General features: G+C 36.7%; 1 protein-coding gene across 1 annotated transcript in view; it reads left to right on the top strand.

Moving 5' to 3' along the window:
* Positions 1-19,634, top strand: part of SLC26A7 (solute carrier family 26 member 7) — a 71,422-nt gene extending 51,788 nt beyond the window's left edge. The window contains exons 11-18 of the mRNA XM_075140632.1: positions 2,810-2,916; positions 5,104-5,194; positions 9,849-9,986; positions 11,732-11,780; positions 14,432-14,532; positions 16,421-16,475; positions 16,565-16,668; positions 18,720-19,634. Of these exons, the coding sequence (XP_074996733.1) occupies positions 2,810-2,916; positions 5,104-5,194; positions 9,849-9,986; positions 11,732-11,780; positions 14,432-14,532; positions 16,421-16,475; positions 16,565-16,668; positions 18,720-18,755 (681 nt within the window). The 3' untranslated portion in view covers positions 18,756-19,634. The remainder of the gene's footprint in view (positions 1-2,809; positions 2,917-5,103; positions 5,195-9,848; positions 9,987-11,731; positions 11,781-14,431; positions 14,533-16,420; positions 16,476-16,564; positions 16,669-18,719) is intronic.
* The last annotated feature ends 262 nt before the right edge of the window (positions 19,635-19,896 follow it).

Below are 19,896 nucleotides of genomic sequence, written 5' to 3'. Positions count from 1 at the left end.
AGGGCCTCTGTATCTGAACAAGTCATCACAGCCTCGCATTATAGACAGTACAGAGCTGGTCAATCAAGTCATTTTAGGGTAGATTCATCTCTTCCTGAAGTAGGCAGCAGCGTAATCAGGTAGGAGTCAGGTGAATTGCATCCTAAATTCCCCTCACTCTGATAACCGGGTCTCTATTGATTACGGTGGGAATTTATACAGCTCACCCAGCTGTAGACGTCTGTGCAGGAGATAGTTAATGCCAAGTGAAATGAACCCTACCCATACAGGCAATAGCTGTTTGCAACAGTTTGCAACAAAAACGGAAGTTTATAATCTGGTTTCGAAGTCGTACAGAAACATTTAGTATCACAGTATCTTAGGATTGCATTGTTTAGCCATTGGCTCAGAGAGTATTCTCCCACTTCACCTATTTATATGCTTTTTTTCCCACCAAGTTCCCATTTCACACTCCCCTCAATGGTGGATGGGTAGACCTTATGAAATGAAAAGGTCTACATGGAAACACACTGACCACAGAGTTTCGGAGGCAGCTGCTGTATGTACAGTCACAGTACCTCTCAGTGCTTCTTATACTTTCTGATATATGCAGAATTCAACATAAATCCATATCTCCTACTTGTTTCTTTTCTCCCTCTTTAGAATATTTTTTTTTTAAATTAATACAGTACAAGCATATTTGGATTTTGTTTTGACATGAGAATAACGTGCCTATAATACATGATTGCTAAGATTTGAAGACTGATTAGAGTCTATCTGTCCTGGAATATACAATAACCATCTTGAAGTAAGTTGCCAAAGAAAACTTTGATATTTTTATGACTTCTTTGTTGAACCTTGTGACAACCCATGAATTAAGAAAATGTCTATCAGATCAACATAACTTCTTTCTACAAGTTTGATGCTACCCTACCTAAAAAAGTACTGACTCCAGGCCAATACAAAGCACTGAAAGGGTGATTGACAGATGAGAATATGATTGTTTTGGCTCATCCTCTGCAACAATGGCAGTCTCTGGTTACAGTTTAGATGTGGGATATGAGGCTGCTTAGTACTCAGCAGTACTTAAACATTTTTGGCTTTGATTCTTCCTGTGTATTGGGTTTTCATGCTTTGTGTTTTCTGCTGAGACAGAAGAATTTTGCAGGACTTGCAGCAGTGATTTAGTTAGATGTGATGAGACTCAGGTCTGCAGCTGAAGTGGATTGCTTGATCTCAGGCATTGTCAAGGGCTCAGCCTTATCAGGACGGGCTAATTCTTGATCCCATCTGAATTTCAGGTTTGTAGTACTTCTGTTAGCCCTTTCATGTCCAGCAAGCTCCTTCATAAATTTATATCGGATTTGTAAATCTTAGAATTACTTTCTCACTGATTAATCAGAACTCAATGTTTGTTGCTCATAAAGGTATTCTTTGCAAATATATACAAAACAATTTGTATAAGATGTCATAAAATATAACTGGAAGTTGAGCACTGTTTCAAAGAATGAACTACCTCTTTACTTAGCAGCCGTGCCGTGGAAACCTTTTGCAGTAGTTTAAAATTTTGAAGATGAGGGAGGAAAAGGTTTCTCAGTAGAGTCATGTAACACTCCGTCCTCTGTGAAGCACAAATTAGTATGGTATGGCTTACATTTTATAATTCATAAAATAACAGTTCTGAAATCTGCTTGAGCAAAATTCCTGTGGTTCGGCTGAAAGTATTTTATTGTCTCTGGCTTTCCTGAGCTAAGTGAAAGCATCAGAAAGGATAATTTTAACACTGATTGTGCTGTTGTAATGTGATCTTTTCCTCTGCAAACATTAACAAGAAGCACTGTAATTGTTGAAACGGGCACCTGTGGAGATCAGTATATCCAGAGGAGTGAAAATACCTTCCATTTTTCTTTAACATTTTTTATAGAAACATTAGGTGGCAGTCTTTGCTTAAAGCTCCCTTAAAGAAAGAAATATGTGCTGACATTAGGTTGGTATAAGAAATCAAGTAATTTGTACTTTTCTCCTTTTAATTGTAAAATCTGCCATATACATCATTGTAGTATGGAAATATGTGTGATCATTTCTGTTTAGAAAATGATTAAGAAAAAAATTTGAAATGTTAAAATCTTTTGGGTTTTTAATATTTTAAATTCCTTTTCAAAGTGACTTTTGTTTCAGATATGTTTCTTTGTATTTTTTAAAATTGTATTTAAAATGAATCCAAAGTTTTATTAATCAAATATTGAAAGATGGGAAGTAATCTGAAATCTCACCCTTTCCATGTGAAGAAATTCATTCCCCAATAATTTTTATTTGTTACAGAGTTGGTTTAGTCATCTGTACTCTGATAAATGCCACTTTTAATTAACCTCCTTGCAAATTAGAATTCCCACTTACACAATTAGTGGGAGAAAAGCTCTCTGTACGTGGCCTTTAGGGTACCCCATTGTGTAAAAGGAAAGGAGGATTTTAAATGTGTGCAGTGAAGAAGGTGACAAAAGCTTACAATGTGAAAAATAAAATACAGGCTTTACAAAACAACTGAGTTCATTCTGAATTATGCTGTTAGCGCAACTACATATGCTATTTTAAGTAACTGAAAGGAACGTCTGTGAGCATTGGGATGACTACTGTCATGTCACGTGTGTCTTCCCATGGGGAGGCATTATTTTAATCGCTAATTTAGTCTTCAATATTTGCCAGTTCAAAGATCCAAATGTTCACCTCTGTGAAACCATCTTCATTTTTAAAATCTTTATTTCTGATTCATAAAATGTACATTGTAACAAAAATTGAAACTAATCGCCTCTTTCTGTTTCCCTCCTTAAAGAGCATATGGGTTAGTACCTACGTGTTTACAATATGCTTTGCTGCTAACGTGGGACTGTTGTATGGCATTGTCTGCACTATAGTAATTGTGATTTTCCGCTTTCCCAGGTGAGAAATAAATTTATTGAAATTCTAGTTCTAGTAGCACATTGTTATGTCTTCTTTCTGGCACATTGCTTCAGGGTCAGGATAGTAATCTGGTACACTAAATTTAAAAATGAAACTTCAGTTTTTTAGTTGCAGAAAATTACTAGATAAGACAATTCAAAAGGAAAAGTCACACCTGTGCATTTACTGTAGGCTAAGGATCTCTAAAACATACCATAGCATTATTTTGTGATTTCTCTTAGTATTAGACATCTCTATCACTGATTAGGTGAAGGTAGCATAAGATCAACAGAAATATCAATAATATAATTTTTTTTTCCAGTAGATATTTATTTCCTGGAGAAAGTATTTCTGGCAAGCTTTAGTAACTAAGCGCCTTTTATAAACTCCTAGATAGTATGTTGCACAGAAGTTGATAATTGACATTTGCACTGCTAATATATATTAATGAACTTGCACAACTATTCAAATGTATAATGAAAAGTACATTATAAATTCTATGTATGAATTAGAAAAGCCAGGACAAAGAAACTAGAGCCAATACAAATTCATATATTCTTTTCCATATATTCCACTTGCTACTTTGGATCATAAGTAAAGGAAAATATCAGTTGAGGTTCATGATCACTTTGTGCTACGAAGTTAATCCATAGCTCACCAGTCCTGCAAATGACTTGCTGCTTGCAGGCAGTTGTTTGCATGAACATTGAATCTCACTGAAATTAAGTACAATATAGACAGCTTGATTCAATGCTTGTTAAAGTTAATGGTGTTAACCATTTGTGCATAGCTCTGTTCTCATAGAATAAGTTGCAGAACCAGCATGAAAATAGCTCAAAATTGCAAGGCAATTACAAATTATGGAAGATGGTTTCTGCTTGAATCAATCAGTACCTTTTTGGTAACCTTCTGCTACTCAGCAAACTAAAATTTTGGTAAATTCTGCTAGTAAAGGAAAAGGTAAGTTTTCATGTTGTTTACACCCTGTGCCTGGATGTCTGAGGTTCTGCCACAGCAGAAAGGGAGAGATATCTGACACAAAATAGCACGATCTTCTGTTGTCTGATCTAGCAGAGACCTCAGTCTGAACCTGCACTAATTAAAGTAGATAAGACTCTTCCCAGTGATTTCTGTGGTCTTCAGTCAAGTTGCACATGATTGTCCATGCAATCTAAAGGCACTGAACAAGCTAACAGCCTTAAAAACTGTACTGCACAGGTAAGATTAACAAGAGAACATGCAGTAAGCCATCCAGTCGTGGGCAAAAGTGTCAGCAAAAGTGAAGCAAGAAGAATACCGTAGATGATTTATCGTGAAGTTTCTGTTCAGATGCCAGAGTATTGGACGTGGTACATGTTATGCATCAGAATGCATTAAAACCAGCAGCAGCTACGCCTCAGTTTATGCAAACAGGAGAGAACAGCTGACTTTTGCAAGCCTCATTTAGCCAACCCCAGTACCTGCAAATACTCCTTGCACGTTGACGCATTAAATGTTTGTATTCTGGGATTATTTCCATTGCCTAGCTTTAGGCACAGAGCTCAGATGATAACTAGTTTCATAGTCTTCTTGTTCTGCAGTTAAATGTGTTCCTGCAAATGATGTATCAGAGCAGAAGGTCCTACACTGAGCTGCCTTTTCAAGGCAACTTTCTCTTTTCATTGGCTCTGTAGAAAGCATAGGGATACTGGCTTTTCCTGTTAAGTCCCCCACTTTGATAGATAGAGTGCAATGTTCTGCTTCATCATACAAAGATGTGTCAATTTTAATGACAAATAAAACTTCCTTAGTTTTCATGACCCATAGCTATTTGATGTCTTTTTTTTCCTTTCCTTACAATATGATTTTGCAGGTAAAAAATATTAATTAAACTTCTGTACTTTTGAAGCTGTAGATTATATATTAGCTACCTTTACTTGAGAATAGCTCTCTTGCCAGCTATAAAACACTAATGAAACTTAAAATTAAGATTTTATTTACCAGAAATTTCCATTATTCATATTGTCAAAGTGATATATTATAATTTTAAAATGTGCTTTTTACATTTTAACTGGATCATTATCATAAAAAATAAACTCTATATGAACAAAAATACATACGGACTACATCATCGCAACTTCTATGCTGTAGTTTTGGGGTGTGTGTCTTCCTGTTTCTGTTCAAGACTACTAATGATTTACCTTACAGATTGTCTCTGTGTATTGATTACAGAGCAAAGACACTGAATTTGAAAAATGTGAAAGAAGTGGAATATAAATACAAACCAGAAGATAATTGTGTAAGTTAAATTATCTTTTTTTTGTGTGTGTGTTCCACTAATTCAGATTTGTTTATTTTCTCTAGTTGGTTACCGGACTGTAATCAGTGAGTCAAGGGAACATTTTTATGAAATGACCACTTGAAATCTAAAGCCAGTGTGACGTAGCAAATATAAAACTAGTCTGGGCATCAGAAATTGGAATATTTTCCCAGTTCTGCTGCTGGTCTGCAAAGCGAAGTTAGGCAAGTCCTCTTAGATCTGTCTATCTTAGTTTATTTGTTACTTTTAAGTTAGGAATTGCTCTTTGTAAAAGTTTCCTAATTCCTAAGTCTAAGGAAATCTCTTGGCAGCAAAGGCAGGGTCCATCTGAGCAGACAATAGCTGTCTCTGTATTCTTATCAAATTTCCTCATTTCCTGAAAATCCTTTGATACTCTCATCATCCACAATCTCTTTTCTGACCCCACTTCTGCCACCAGCCCCTTGTGATTGGACTCTCCCAGAGGACAATGTGTGCAGCTGGGGAAGGAGGGACAGCATCATGAAGTTGTCACAGACTACTTCACATGTCTCACCACCCCGTACTCAAACAAGGGTACCTTCACGTGAAAAATGGATGGAAGAATCTCTCTGAAAGACTGTGCTTTTAAAATTTGGCTTCTTACAAACTTAAACCTACCAGTCAGAGATTTTAAATTCTTTCGGTTATTTTCATTTCAATTATCATCAAAGTTTCTTGTGGTCAGGCCTATGGTAAGAAGAGACGGGTGATGACCCAGGGAGGTGAACTCCCTCCTCCGAGATTAAATGGTAGCTCAGCAGCCAAGAGAGAAGTAGAACCATGTGTCCTTTCAGCACAGAGTCCCGTCACTAGGATATCCTGCCTTCTCCATCGTGGCAGTTTCTACTATGTCCTCTTTCCTTTCCTAATGCTTATGAAAGGGTCTTATGTATCAGTAAGCAACATGCTCAGCAGTTATTGCCTCACCATTAAGAAGCTCTCCTTTAAAGAATTTAATTTTTCTCGCAAATGTTTTCCGTCAGAGCTATCTTGGGCTCAAAATCTGAATGTGGCTCAGGAGGGTTTACTGTTTTGGCATGCTGAACAATGCCGGAATGTGAAAGGTACATGAGAACGGGGAGGACTCTGAAATGTCAATTAAAAACATGGTTGTTGAGGCTGGCCCAACTGTCAATTGTTATATCACTTTTCATTCTTAAGAAATATGTTGGAGTAACTTTGTCAGAGATGGGTAACCAAAATTTGATTTGCCTGCTTTTTGTCATATCAGTTCATAAAATATTTTGTACAAATCCCTATGCATCTTTTTTTTAAGCTAACTGCTCCCCTGCTTTTTTTTCCTTAATCATTAAGATTAATGCCAGTAACCAAGTAATAACAAACTAGTGTCTGCAGACAGTGGGGAAAGTAACGTTTTTGTTAAGAAAGCAAATTGCTCAAGAGCTTATTACACAAAATAAAGAAGGAAAATATTTTTAAGATTTAGAAAAATGCCTTTAATTGAATTTAGAGTCACTGGGTTGCAGCAGGCATTTAGGGTAATTTTTAATGTATGAATGTTAGACTGATCCAAGTTCCCCTGGTAAATAACAGCTTAGACATAAACAACAGGACTTTTAATCATGAAAATATGTAAGCTTAATGATCTACCCTGCCATTAAGGTCTGTGGATTTATAGAGGTTATTTCATCAATAGGAGAAAAGACACTTTAATGTGGAAAAAATCAAGAGGGTATTTAGAAGCTTATGTGAAACACATTGCATGACAGGCGTTCCCCGAACTGGATTCTTACCCAAACGTAGACAGTGCTATGCAGAGTGCACGGGGCAATTGCCAGTATCCTTCTAAGTGGCAGCAGGGCTAGGCCACCTGAGATAATTTTCCTTCTTTCTTGGCAAGGACATGACAAAGAGGAAGTCCATTTTTCTTAGAACAGTTCTTATTAAGAAAAGAGCTAGAACCAAACCAGAACCAGGAATAACTGAGCCAAATTTGGCACAGTTGTCCTTGTCCATCCTAGAAAAAAGATTGTACCTAAGTCTGCCATCTGCTTCATTTGGCCTTACGATTTGAGCTTTTCAAATTTTCCACCTTGTATTTTTGGAAGCTTATTGTTTATCACCACAGGCTTTGATCTCTGCATATCAGTCTTCCTTTTTCTTAGTTTTCATCTTCCACTTTGCTTGTTCTGTTCTGATATGGCACCAAAGTGCTCACTTGTCTCCACACCAAGCTGTGTATAGCATCTTTTTTAAGGGAATCTGTGGGATGTTGGAGTATTTCTCCATTCAAGTCCACATTGCCCTCTGTTTCACCCTTATTTTAGAGTTTTCTTTCATATAATCTTAGCCATTTTAATTGCCAGTTAGGCTTTGCCACTTGACTGACCGAGGTATGTTGGTGATGTGATATTTACCACAATCACATTCATAGGTAAATTGCGCAAAGTCCCTATACATAGTCTGGGGTTCATTGCCTCAGTTTTGGATGTTTGAAATGTTTCCTTAGTCTGTATGATGGTCGCTGCAGTGGTGTCCAACAGATCATCTGGTTCCCAGAAGGCCGAATAGCAGTCTACAATAAGGAGGTAGTTTGTGTGGTTTGTGGTGAAGATTTCCACTCCTGTTTTGCTTGAAGTTCTGTTGGGAAAACTGTGTATCTTCAATGTAATCCCGTGCTTTTTTGAGCTACTTAAAAAATGGCCTGTGAGTCAGCTCCACTTACTTGTGCTTTAGTGTGACCTTGTTATATGTCTCTGACTTTTGTTAAGAGGAATAGAGGCTTTTTGAACCTATACTCTCTTGCAAATTCTTGTTTTTTACTTTCTGTTACCCATTATCACAAGTATTTCATTTTTGAGAGCTAATACTCACAAAAATCAGATATTTTATTTCAGTAGTAAATGGATATTTTCTGTATCCAGATCCCTTACTGCACTTAGTGATAGGATACTTTATTGCATATAGCACCTTTGTGGACTGAAATCCTTTTGGAGAACTTCTCGGAATCAGATCTGTTGATCTGCCCTCACGGTCTGCTGCTGTCTTGCTGAGGTGTTGTCAGCTGCAGTGTTTGTCCATTAAAATCTCATCCTGTTTTCATTCTTCCAAAGTGGGCAAAGTTTTTTATGAGACTGTTGAAGCTGACATTCAGCGATACCATGTTTTGCATGTGAAAACAACTAGTGGGAATCCTTGCTGTGCGATGCTCAGGTTGTGTATTCAAGGATCCTCTTTTCATCTCACCTGGAAGGAGAATGCTCTGAACTTCCACATCTAACATAGAGATCCCTGGTTTCCATAAAAGACATACCTAAGACGCAAATTAGTCCTATTGCTTTTTTGGCAACTGGCGCTTATGAGCAGTGTTACTGTAGCTATTTAAGAATATCTAGTTGCATGCATGTCTGTCAGGTAGAAAATGCTACTGAGAATACTAGTAACTTTTACAGGCCACTCATGATCCTGCTTATTCCTGTTTACAGCACTAGATGCATAAAAGCTTAATACAGTTATTTACTGGAATATACATAAAGAACTTTATAAGTAGATGTAATGTCTTTTACTAGATCAAATAGTACCACTGGAAAAAGTGTAAGACCCTAACGGCTGACAGACTTTCCTCAAGTCTGAAATGGAAGCAGCAGAAACCAAAGCAGCTGAGAGCAGTTGCTCCACATTGAATTTGGTCTGTCTTGGACCTAATCTTCCTAAGGAAAAGAGAGACATGGTTCATAACCTGCAGAAAATAGAGAGCTCGGTAGAATTAGCTTAACTCTACCTGCCTACAAAATCAGTATATTTATATTTAAATATAAATTTTCTTACTGGCTTTTGAAGATGTTTTATGTCCACCTTGAGAATGAGAGAAAAAGTACTTGTTTTGTGGGAAATGTTCCCCACTGGTACCTGGGGATTTCCTGACCTTTATCTGATGTCCTTCAGAAATCGTTCTGGTGTATAATGCCTGTGTTTTGGGTTACACAGTTTCATTGAAGGTACCTGGTGAACTGGATGAAACTTGTTCAAGGAAGTGTAGAGACAAGAACTGGGGGTGGCTGATGGTTCTCGTGTAGATTATTTATTGTGTTGGTTGTAGATATGTGCTGGCAAAGTTTTAAATGTGTCGCTCAAGCTTGGTCTGGATCCACTAAGTATTTCCATGGAGAAATATCTCTGTTGCACTAAAGTAATCTTCAGATAACTGAGATGAACATTTTCAGTGTTCCCCAAACCACCCGCGGTGTTTGCTCCAAAACCTCATGTACTTTTTCCAATACATAAAGAAAAGATATTCCCTGTCTGCAAACCTTGTCTTGCCTATGTTTGGGGATCATACCAACTGAAACAGTGCTACTATTATTTGCCAGGTAATAGTCCTTAGTATTATGTATCATAATGAATATGATTTTGCTTTCATGTTAACTTGAATTAAGGATAATTTTCCATATAAGTTGCTTACATTTCCTTTTTTACTTCACTTGTGTGTGAAGACTGATCAAGACAGTTATCTGTTAAATCATTATCACAACCCAAAGCTCCATCTAGGTTGATGTACAGGAATTTTCAGGATTTTTAAAGAAATGACTTTGTTTTTTAGTCTCCAAACCCAAGATAATCTTCTCAGTATTTTGTTTATTTCATTCCACAGGAATCATTAAAACAGATAAAGATAGTTTCAGTCAACAACCCATTAGTCTTTCTGAATGCCAGAAAATTTCATGCTGACATGATAAAGATAATCCAGAAGGATAACACAAGCAGCCAGGCATGTGAAGATGTAAACAAGGTAGGATGTGCTATATGCTTCAATAATCATGGTGACAGTATTGAAGATCATGATTGCTTTCCTTGTATTTCTTGGAGAATGCAGTCAGATACTGAAACAGATATAAAAAAGTAATATTTCAAATTATTAATTTAGGATATAATAAAATTAATTATTTATTATTATTACTCGAAAAGAATATCTCTACTATGTCTATATATGATCCTGTAAAAGACATTAAAGCACTGATCCAAAGCTCTTCAAACTTTCTGACAGAACTTACATAACCTCAGCTAATATAAGATTGTGATTTTAAAAAGACAATGAGTAGCTACAAATCTACTTGAATAAAATGTGAGTTTTTTGCTGGAGGTGAGTCCATGAGAGATAGACACTTCATTTGTTTCTAACTATAAATAATTCCAGGAGAATTAGGAAGAAGGTACAAACTTGCTAAAGTTTTTCTCATAGGTCGTGTTTCTTTTTCATTTTCTGCACTGATTGTATTGGAAAAATAAGCAGCATAAAAATTATGTATAACTTGGTTTTGGAGAATATCTCCATAAGTAGTTTTTCAAGTTTATCTGCACATAACTACTGCAACTTGCTACAATGCTCCCTAAAAGGGAAAAAAAGTCTTATTTTTTTTCTCTCATTACAATGAAAACATTCCAATGCTGTACAATGCTTACTCTAGGCAATTTCATCCAGTTTGGCAAATTGGGCTGAAAAATTACAGTCATTTCCTGGACGAGTTGTTAAGACAACATTCAGTAATGTGTGTCCACTACCTCTCCTGTCTCTTGCCAAAGAGCTATGTTACCCATACCTACTTTGATGGGTGGCCTCTCCTCGTTGTACAGGAATTCAGCTCAGAAATTGTGCTGCTTTTTTTGCTTGGTTGTTCTAGGTTAAATGATTTGGATTAGTATCATAACAAACTCCCAAACAGAGAGAAATTACTTGGGATTTGCATGGAATTAATTTATGAGTTAATTTAATAAGTGTAATAAGTTAGTACGTTAACATAATAAGTTAATTTATAAGTTATTTAGGAGGGAGATTTTACTTGTTGTCTCTTCTGTAAGGTACTTGGCAATACTTGCCTGAAATACTGTGCATAAATTTTTTTTTGTGGAATAAAGGTCTTTCTGTAGCATGTAATGGGAGTGAAAAAAATTGCACTTTGGATTTTGTTCCTGTGCTGTATTTCTATTTTTAACTCATATTTCTACTGAGAACTTAACATTTATATTGAAATCATTATTAAAAAAATTCTCCAGATAAAGGTAATTCTTTAATAAATTTATATGTCAAAAATGTTTTCACTAAAATATTAGCACAGCAGATGAGATTGCAGCAAGTAGAAAATGAATCAAAAGTTAATCTTGTAAGATCACTGACTAGAATTTATCTTTTCAAGAACATCTTTCCCATCTTTTGGCCTCTCCTTAACCAACCCCTGCTTCCCCAAAAGCATCATGCTCATAATATGCTTTCTAGTGGGTCCAGACATGACAGAGGTTGAGTCATCTAGAAAGAAAAGCAAGGAATCCGTTTGGTATAACTTTAGAAGAATACTGAGAGACATACTCAGCAAATATTTTATAGCCAATAGGCTGTTGCATACAATATGATTTTGGAGAGAAGGAGTTAACTTTGATATTGAGAAACAGAATTCTTATGTATTGCATTGATTTTCTCTGGTTACTATACATTGGACTAGTTTTCCTTGGTATATTAATAGGTTGTTACTTTTATTTCAGTGTGAGCAGAACACATTGCTCTGTTCATTTTCCAATGGAAGCTGTCATGGTGAGTTTATTATCTATAAATGATATCAAAAGCAAGATGGATTATTAGTGTACAAAATGGCTCCACGCTTTTCTATTCATTTCTGTGTGAACTCAAGTTGTCTGGAGACTAATATTTTCAGTTAGACCAAACATTCAATGAAGCATGAGTGCTAAACAGTGTTAAAGTCTGTTAACCTTGGCCTATCTTTATTCTGTCCTTGACTGACTTTTTAAGATTTCAAAAGCAGGGAACCCATGAAAATACCTTTTCTGCAGGAGTCCCTGCTTATTTCTCATGAACCACTGTGTACATACTGAGACAGGTATGCAGTGGGGGAACCACTTCCCGCGTTACTGCCTGGATTGGTCTTCAGACAAAGGCCTAAAATGCTGTCTTGTTAAGTTCTGATCTTGTTTTTTTGCATTTACAGTGGGACTTGAATATTAGTATGCAAAAGTAAAAATAGGATAAGATTAGAGCCATGTTAAATCTTTAAAGCTACTTAGGAGAAAATCTCAGAAAACATCAACTGAATTATCAGTGACACTATGGCCACCAATATTGTACTGTATATCAGTAGAGGAGAGAATAAAGAAAAAAACCTGAGGGTTTGCTTTCAATTAAGACTTAAGCTGGATAATTCCACTCTTCCCACATTTCATAACACTTAAATCAAACCAGAGCACATACATTCCCATGGGAGAGCTGCAGCAACCTTTTGCAGAAGATACTTTATATAGATGACTTCATTGTGGATGGAATTAAAACACCGTGTCTATTTAAAACACTTATAAGCATTAAGGCCACAATAGAGAATCTCATTTGGTGGCTGTTGTCTGAATGTTTACATTTATTAACTAGACTCATGACATTTTAATGATACTACAGTGTTTAATTTACTTGGGGGTGACAGAGTGTTTTGCTGTAACACATAGCAATGCAATGATAATGGCTACCAACACTATACTATAACATGCTAAAAGAGTGCAAAGCACTTTATATGTGAGGAGATTTTTGGAAGGTCTTGGCAGTACATATTTCAGTCTTCTTTTGGATGAACTGGTTTCTCATGTTACAGAAATTACAGACAGCACAAGACCTCTTTTCTGATTGCTTAAATCCTGCCTTGAGGACTTAAATGCTCTGTTGTTCCTTGTACCAACCAGTCTATGATGACTCTTCATGGGACCTTTAAAATAAAAAACGGAGAGAAAAAAGAAAAATCCCTATAAAAAGGAAAAAAAAGTGGGACTTAAATTTTCAGGAAGGAGGGGAGCAGGAAGACATAATCCTTAACCCTTACGGCAGTTGTCCTGGAAAGCACAGCAACGTACATCTTCGTCAAAGTCTTTCTCCCTCTGGGGAATACCCATTTGCTATATCACCACCAAATTAAACAGCTGCTGTTGCCCTTGCCACTGGTTCAGAGAGGCAGCAGGTCTGTACCTACCCCCCCATTCAGAAGCCAGGCAGCCTCTACTGCAATGCAGGATGGCAGCTGGGTGGGAAGGCAGCACAAGTAAGTAATAGGGAGAAAGACTACGTTCTTTTGTTTGAGAGGCAGAGGAGGTGCGTAGAAAGGATTACAGTGAGCAGCCTAGCAGATCTCATAAATCCTTTCTTGGTTTCCATCACAGTAATGTCAGCAGGAGGTTTCCTTTGAAATTCTGTATTTTTGTTTGGTGTGTATCTATTAATGTACGTTGGACAGTACAAAGACGGTAAATCTCTGGAGGTGCAAGTCCAAAAGGCTCTGGCTCTCAGACTACTGTCAGAAAGGAATTAGCACCGTTGTAAACCTACACCATGGGGAAATTCTAAGTCCCCTCAAGAATTTGAATTTTTTTCCTCTGCTCTGTCAAAACCATTTAGCTTAACCCATCTTTACATTCAAAATTCCTTTTCTTCATCTTTTTATTTTTTAGTTTTGTGCATTATGATAACTAATATTTGTTCACAGAGCAATGTAAATAAGATGTGCATTATTTTCTAGTTTTCCCTTTATGAAAGTCAGGAATCATTTATCTATGTGCTAGTTCAGGACGCATTTAGGAGTTCAGGAGTGTGCTTAGTTTAAGCACAAGGTGGCCTGAAGTTGAAGAATGAGTATAAGACAAATCTTACCAACATCTTTTTTTCTCCATCAATACATGATAGTATATAAAAAACTGACCAAACAAAAAACAGCACAGTAAAACGCTAGGAAAATGAAACACTCCACTTTACATATTTTTCTTCCTCATAGGAGGATATTAGTTAAGCCATAGGTAGGCATTTAGGTACTACAGAAATGAATGTCATATCAGAACTTGAGAGATATATTCTCTGTGTATCCCATGTAAACTCTTCCAAACAAGCCAAGATATTATCCTGACTCATTTAGAAATTCAAATCTGAAGAAGCAATTCTTTATTTCTTGAGAGATTATTCCTGTCTAAAACATCTCACTAGTAATATGTTCTGCCCGTCATCACTTCATCCCATTGCTCTGACGGTCCTTCATTTGTGCTTCTAAAATGTGCCATTTGCTTGACTGATACTCCAATACGTAACAGTAAATTTTTTGTTGTGATAGTTTGGACTTATTTTGTTGAACTATCATTATTCTTATATGTATTTCTTGATTATTCTCCCTTTTAATTAAAATTTTTCTTTTATCAAATATGTAGGTGAATTGTTGCAGTCATGTCACAGTGAGCGATGTGTTTTAATATTAGACTGCAGTGGACTGAATTTCTTTGACTACACTGGAGTCTCAGTGCTGCTTCAGGTATTCATGACATCAGAAAAATTCTGTACATAGAAATATAATTACATATACAAGTTATTGGGGCCAGCCACTAGTCACCTCACCTATGTCAGTGGGTAAACATGTCACTCGTGGAAAAGAGGAATACAGATTTGGTATTAAATTGCACTGTGTCTATATATGAAGTTATATAAAAAATAATTCTAAAGATTTTGGGTGATATTCAGTGCAAATGTAAGTATCTGTATGTAATGGAGATGAGTTTCTGAACTTTTATTTTTTTTAAATTTTAAAGATGTTTTAAGTTACATTTGACCCTCTTGTGTCAGTTAATGTCAGTTGCAGTGGAGCCATGTGTGTTACCCCTTTAAAATTTCAGCTTTTAGTTCTGTGATTTTATCTGTATGTCCTGTTTTCTGCTAAGCCAGAGGACTTAATGATCTCCATGTTTTCTTCTGTGGGTTACATACCTAGCAGGCTGGGTTCCTCAGGCATTGCAGGAGCTCCAAGAAGCTCCCAGAAGACCAAAACCAGTAACCACATAATGAGCAGTTCTATATAGTTGATGAAAAATAATGTTCAAAAGCTATTTCTTACATTTCCATTGGGTCTGGCGTTTAATAGATGTGTAATGGGTACTGATTTAAGTGGGTATGCAAGGTTTCGTTCATATAATTTTTCTGAGTAAGATAGAAGACGAGATTTGAACTTGGGTCTCAGTCCAGGCCTTTTCTTATCCTAACCATTTTCTCAATTGACTGCAGTGATTAAGCATTGAAGTAAGTGTCACCTTAAAAATGTTAAATTAAAACTACATATAGGTGGGGACATGGTCAAAAATAAAACTGGAAAAATTAAATAAGGTGAGTGGGAGTTACTCCTTATTAATCTCACCTCAAAATGTAGGGCATTCAATAAAGTTATTAAATAAAGCATTAATTAAAAAAAAAAAAAGATTTGTGAAACTGATTTCCAAAAGATCTTAGAGACCCCAGAAGTAAAAATTATATCGAAGATGTGTTAGACCAATTTTTGAGAGGTAATTTTCATCAACTGTGAAATGCGCAGATTGGGAGTGCAGCCTCTGAGTGAATGACTGGTCCAAAACTGAGTTACCCAGAGGAGGAACACACTCAACGTCCTCATTATTACACTCCTTCCCGAAATATCATCACTGCTGCTAGAGTTGGAGGGGATTTTTAGACTGAGTCAGGCTTTTGGTTTATTTTTAAAAATAGGGTATTCTGATGTGGTTCTAATTGAATCTCTTCTCTCACAATTGTTCCACTTTACATGGATTATTTAAGCATTTTTTGAAGCAGGGACTGCTTTGGATGTTCCTCATCTGCCAGAAAATGCCCTAATCTGGTTCTAGAGTTTAACTTTTTTTTACTTTCTAGCTTATTGAATATTTAGTCTCTGTGAAGTCGAACATTTTTAAAGAAAGAATAAAGAACAACTTGCTGCAGAATGTAGCATGATGGTTATGTTGCTTTTCTGATAGACTGCTGGAAGTTTCAGAGTTTCGTAGGTCCGACTCATGCCTTTGTGCACTGGTAGGTAAGCATGTGGAGAGGAGATGGGGAAACTTGCTGAAAAAGGAAAACGGAAGGAAAAAAAAATCTACAAAATATAATTTAAAAAATGCTAAATTGTTGATCAGATTCAGATTTAATTCATTTTATCACCAGTAGAGCTGTAGAGTACTTTGAGGAGGGGGGTAGGGAAATTAGTGTGGATTTGTGGTGTTTGCATTATAGAAGGGCTCGCTCTGGTGGCTGCTGGCAGTATAGCTTCAACAGCAGCACTTCATCCTCTCTGCCTGCTTTGAATATGTTCTTTTTGGGTATTTTATTCTCTGTTGGTATTTTAAACAGTTTTTTTTAATATCATGTTTTCACACATATAGATTTACATGGACTGTAAAAACAGACACATCGATGTGTTGCTAGCACACTGCAAAGGCAAGTATCAGCTTACAGAAAAATTTTTAACATGATGGTTTATATATCCTCACTACCTTATCAGTGCTCATATGTTTGTTTTATTGCAGCTTCCTTGATAAAAGCAATGCAGTACGGTGGAAATCTTGAATCTGAAAATCCTGTCTTCTTTGAATCCGTTTCTTCGGCAATCGATGCCATTCAAATTCACAAGGTGAGACTTACAGCAGGGGTAGGTGAAGTCTGGAGGGTTTCTTGGATGCTCATAGCAATTTGTTAAAGTCTGGGGAAATCTTATTTACCCAGTGAATCTTTTGTGTAGAAATCTTTTATCTGCCTATTCTCTGCAACTGCTCCTCAGCCTCTGGACTGCAGTTACCAAGTTTTTCCTTCCAGTCACCATCTCTCCTTTAGCAACAACTTCTTGGTCTTCTATGCTAGATCTGGAGGCGCTGTGTTGTGGTGCATTAACCTGGGCGCATTCTCCATTGGAAAGCATAATGTCATCTAGAAACACCTAACATAACATAACCTCTTGGTGAGGCAAATTAACTCGCACCCAGTTCTGCGTTACTGAAACTACACTCCTCCGTTCCTCAGCCTGGGTTGCTTAAAGCTACTTCACACAGCACCGCCTTGTTCTGACTGAAACGCTTCTGGATCCTTAGCAAGTTTTTTTTGAGCTAATAAGCACTGCAGCGTGCTGTGTTGGCTCACTGGCGGAAAGAGGGGAGAGGAATTGCACGAGGTGGGAGAGCGAGCTGGAGGGAGAAGGAAGGTTTGGCTCAGAAATTGAGGCTTGAGGCTTGAACATGCATTTGCTTGAACATGTATTTACTCGCTCAATAATTCTTGCATTCCATGTTAAAAGGCTGTAAACCTGGGCCTTCCTCATAAACCATTTAAGCCTTTTCCATTGTAATCCTAGCGTAAATGAGCGTGCATTACAAGTAATGTGCTTTCCCATGGTTTTATTTATGATCCCAAACACGGCTAGAGCTTGGCCCAGAGCCTTCTCCAAGAGACATTAAATTCATCATGGTCTGTGGTTTTGGTTGTTTTTTCTCCACTTTATATTTTACTAAATAAATTAGAGTTGCCTATGGACAAAATCACTTTCCATTGATTTATCCAGATAAGGTGAGTTGGCACAGTTGGTCTAGTGGATTGACCAGAAAAACATGTTCTCTTCAGAGCTTTTCAACATTTTTTATTTTGTTGCCCTGCAAGAAAAAAATTTACTAAATGGTAACTGCAGGGCAAAATTAATGGGGATGACTATTGTATATTTTTTCTGGGTCTGATTAGATGAATTAGGATGATTGTTGTGTTATAAAATGTCTCCATTCTTTATAGACATTAATTAACCTTCCTAACATTCTTATAAGATAGTTATGTGCTAGCATTCCCATTTTATGAAAATGGGACATGGAAAGACCGGGATAAATGTCCAAAGTGAAAAGGGGGAGTTAGAGCTCAGAAGCCCACTTTTCTAGGAACTGATCCCATGTTTCTACCAGAGCTGTTAAGCAAATCCAAACTCTGAATAGTGGCTTAGCAGATTAGTCTGAAAGGCTTGTGCGCAGCCTCAAATTTTAAATGTAATTATGAACAGTGTATATATGCCACTGATGCTTCTTCAGAGTATACAAAGTATGTGATTTGGGTTTTTTTTTATGTGTTCCTTGCATTTAACACCTGAAGATAAGATGAACAGGAGTAAAAAGGCAAGGTGAGCACAATAGCAGCACCACACTGTAACTAACACTGTCTATGTACTCTTCCTGTGCCTTTTTAAGATGCTGGTGTCAGCAGGAATTTTGAGTGTTTACATGAAGGAAAAAAGGCAGGGTAGGGTAGGGTAGGGTAGGGTAGGGTAGGGTAGGGTAGGGTAGGGTAGGGTAGGGTAGAAAAGAACAGAAGTTGGAGATTTATGGAAAGTGATTCATTCTTTTGAAATAGTCTTTTGCTGGCAGAAAGGTAGAGACAAGAGGGCTTCATGGTTCCTTTTCATCTCTGCTGCTGTTCAGAAATACAAAGGGACTCTTATCTACATCCTCCATGGATAATGTCATGTAATTCTCATTTTTATGTTGATAAGTTGGTAAGAGACTCATCTGTTGCTTTATGTAGTTCAGTAACTTTTTGACTTATTAGTCTTTATAATGGTTGCATTTTCAAACTAGCACTGCTTCATTTGCTAATTTTACATTATATTCTAGGAAAACATTATAATACTTTTTTTTTTTGTTTCTCCCAATTTAGAATTACAGCAAGTTCAGTGAACAGAGTGAAGTGTGATGTCAACCCATTGAATATGGCTAGTTTGATCTGCTCATATTCAGAATGAACTACACCATGGTTTCTCCTTAGCTTTTTTCTCCAGGGTATCTCATAGATGATCTTTTGTATGCCATATATATTTACTACATCCAGTAATGACAGATCTGCCATTCAGAAAAAAATCTTTCAGATGCCATCACTCAGAGAATGTTCATACAATTGTTCTATAGTGGTTTTATATAATATTTTTGTATACATTTAGATACAAATTATTAGAAAGCAGACACGAGGTACTGACTGTGTTTACCAGTAAGGTATATTCTTTTAAATATCTTCTACTGTAACGTTAGTTGTAATATGCATCTGTAGTTTTGTGCATGGAATAATGAGACATTATAAATTCTTAAAACCAGTGTGTTATAATTGATACAGTACACGCAGGAAGCCGTATACCAGTACATACTTTATTTCTAATGACTTTACTTACCCTTTCTTCTGTTCAAGACAGCCATTTGCAATAACAGCATCACATCACAACTAACATACTCTTCCATTTCTTGTACTTGGTTTTGTATGCTTTTTAATGCCTGCCGAGGTCAGTGGGAGCACTGTATATTCAGAGAAGGCAGAAGTACGTTGGCTAAGTGCACTGGATAATCTCCCCCTTTAGTAGTTGTCATGAGTTATTATTATGGTTTGCTACATTTTCAAAGCCACAGGTATTCTTTAGCTCAGATCGAAGAGGAAAAACTGGTAATATTTTTCCAAAACCTGTTCTTGTTTCCAGCATAGGGTAGTCTGCATTTCCAGTTTGAGCTGTGATTTGTTTGGTGTTGAAATCTTCAGCTGTGGCAGCTGAGAAATGACAGTAGAGAGACACATAAGGTGTGTGCCACATTTCAGCCCCAATTCTGGTGTGCAGTACTGTGTGCAAGCACACAAACGAGGTGGAGGAATGCACAGGCTGACTATTTGGCTTGTAATTATGGATTGCTAGCAATCATATTAGATTATACTATTGCATCAGTACCATATTATGTGGCAACATGTATGACTTTTTTCCTCTTGCTTTTGATGCTATAAATGAACACTAGCAGTAAAATGTAAGAGTCACGCAAAAACCAATCCAAAAAAGAGAAAAGATGAGGAGTAGGATTTT

This window comes from Calonectris borealis, chromosome 2 (genome assembly GCF_964195595.1).
Source record: "Calonectris borealis chromosome 2, bCalBor7.hap1.2, whole genome shotgun sequence".
NCBI classification, from domain to species: Eukaryota; Metazoa; Chordata; class Aves; order Procellariiformes; family Procellariidae; genus Calonectris; species Calonectris borealis.
The sequence above is the reverse complement of the archived record's forward strand: the minus strand, read 5'-3'. Positions and strand labels throughout refer to the sequence as shown.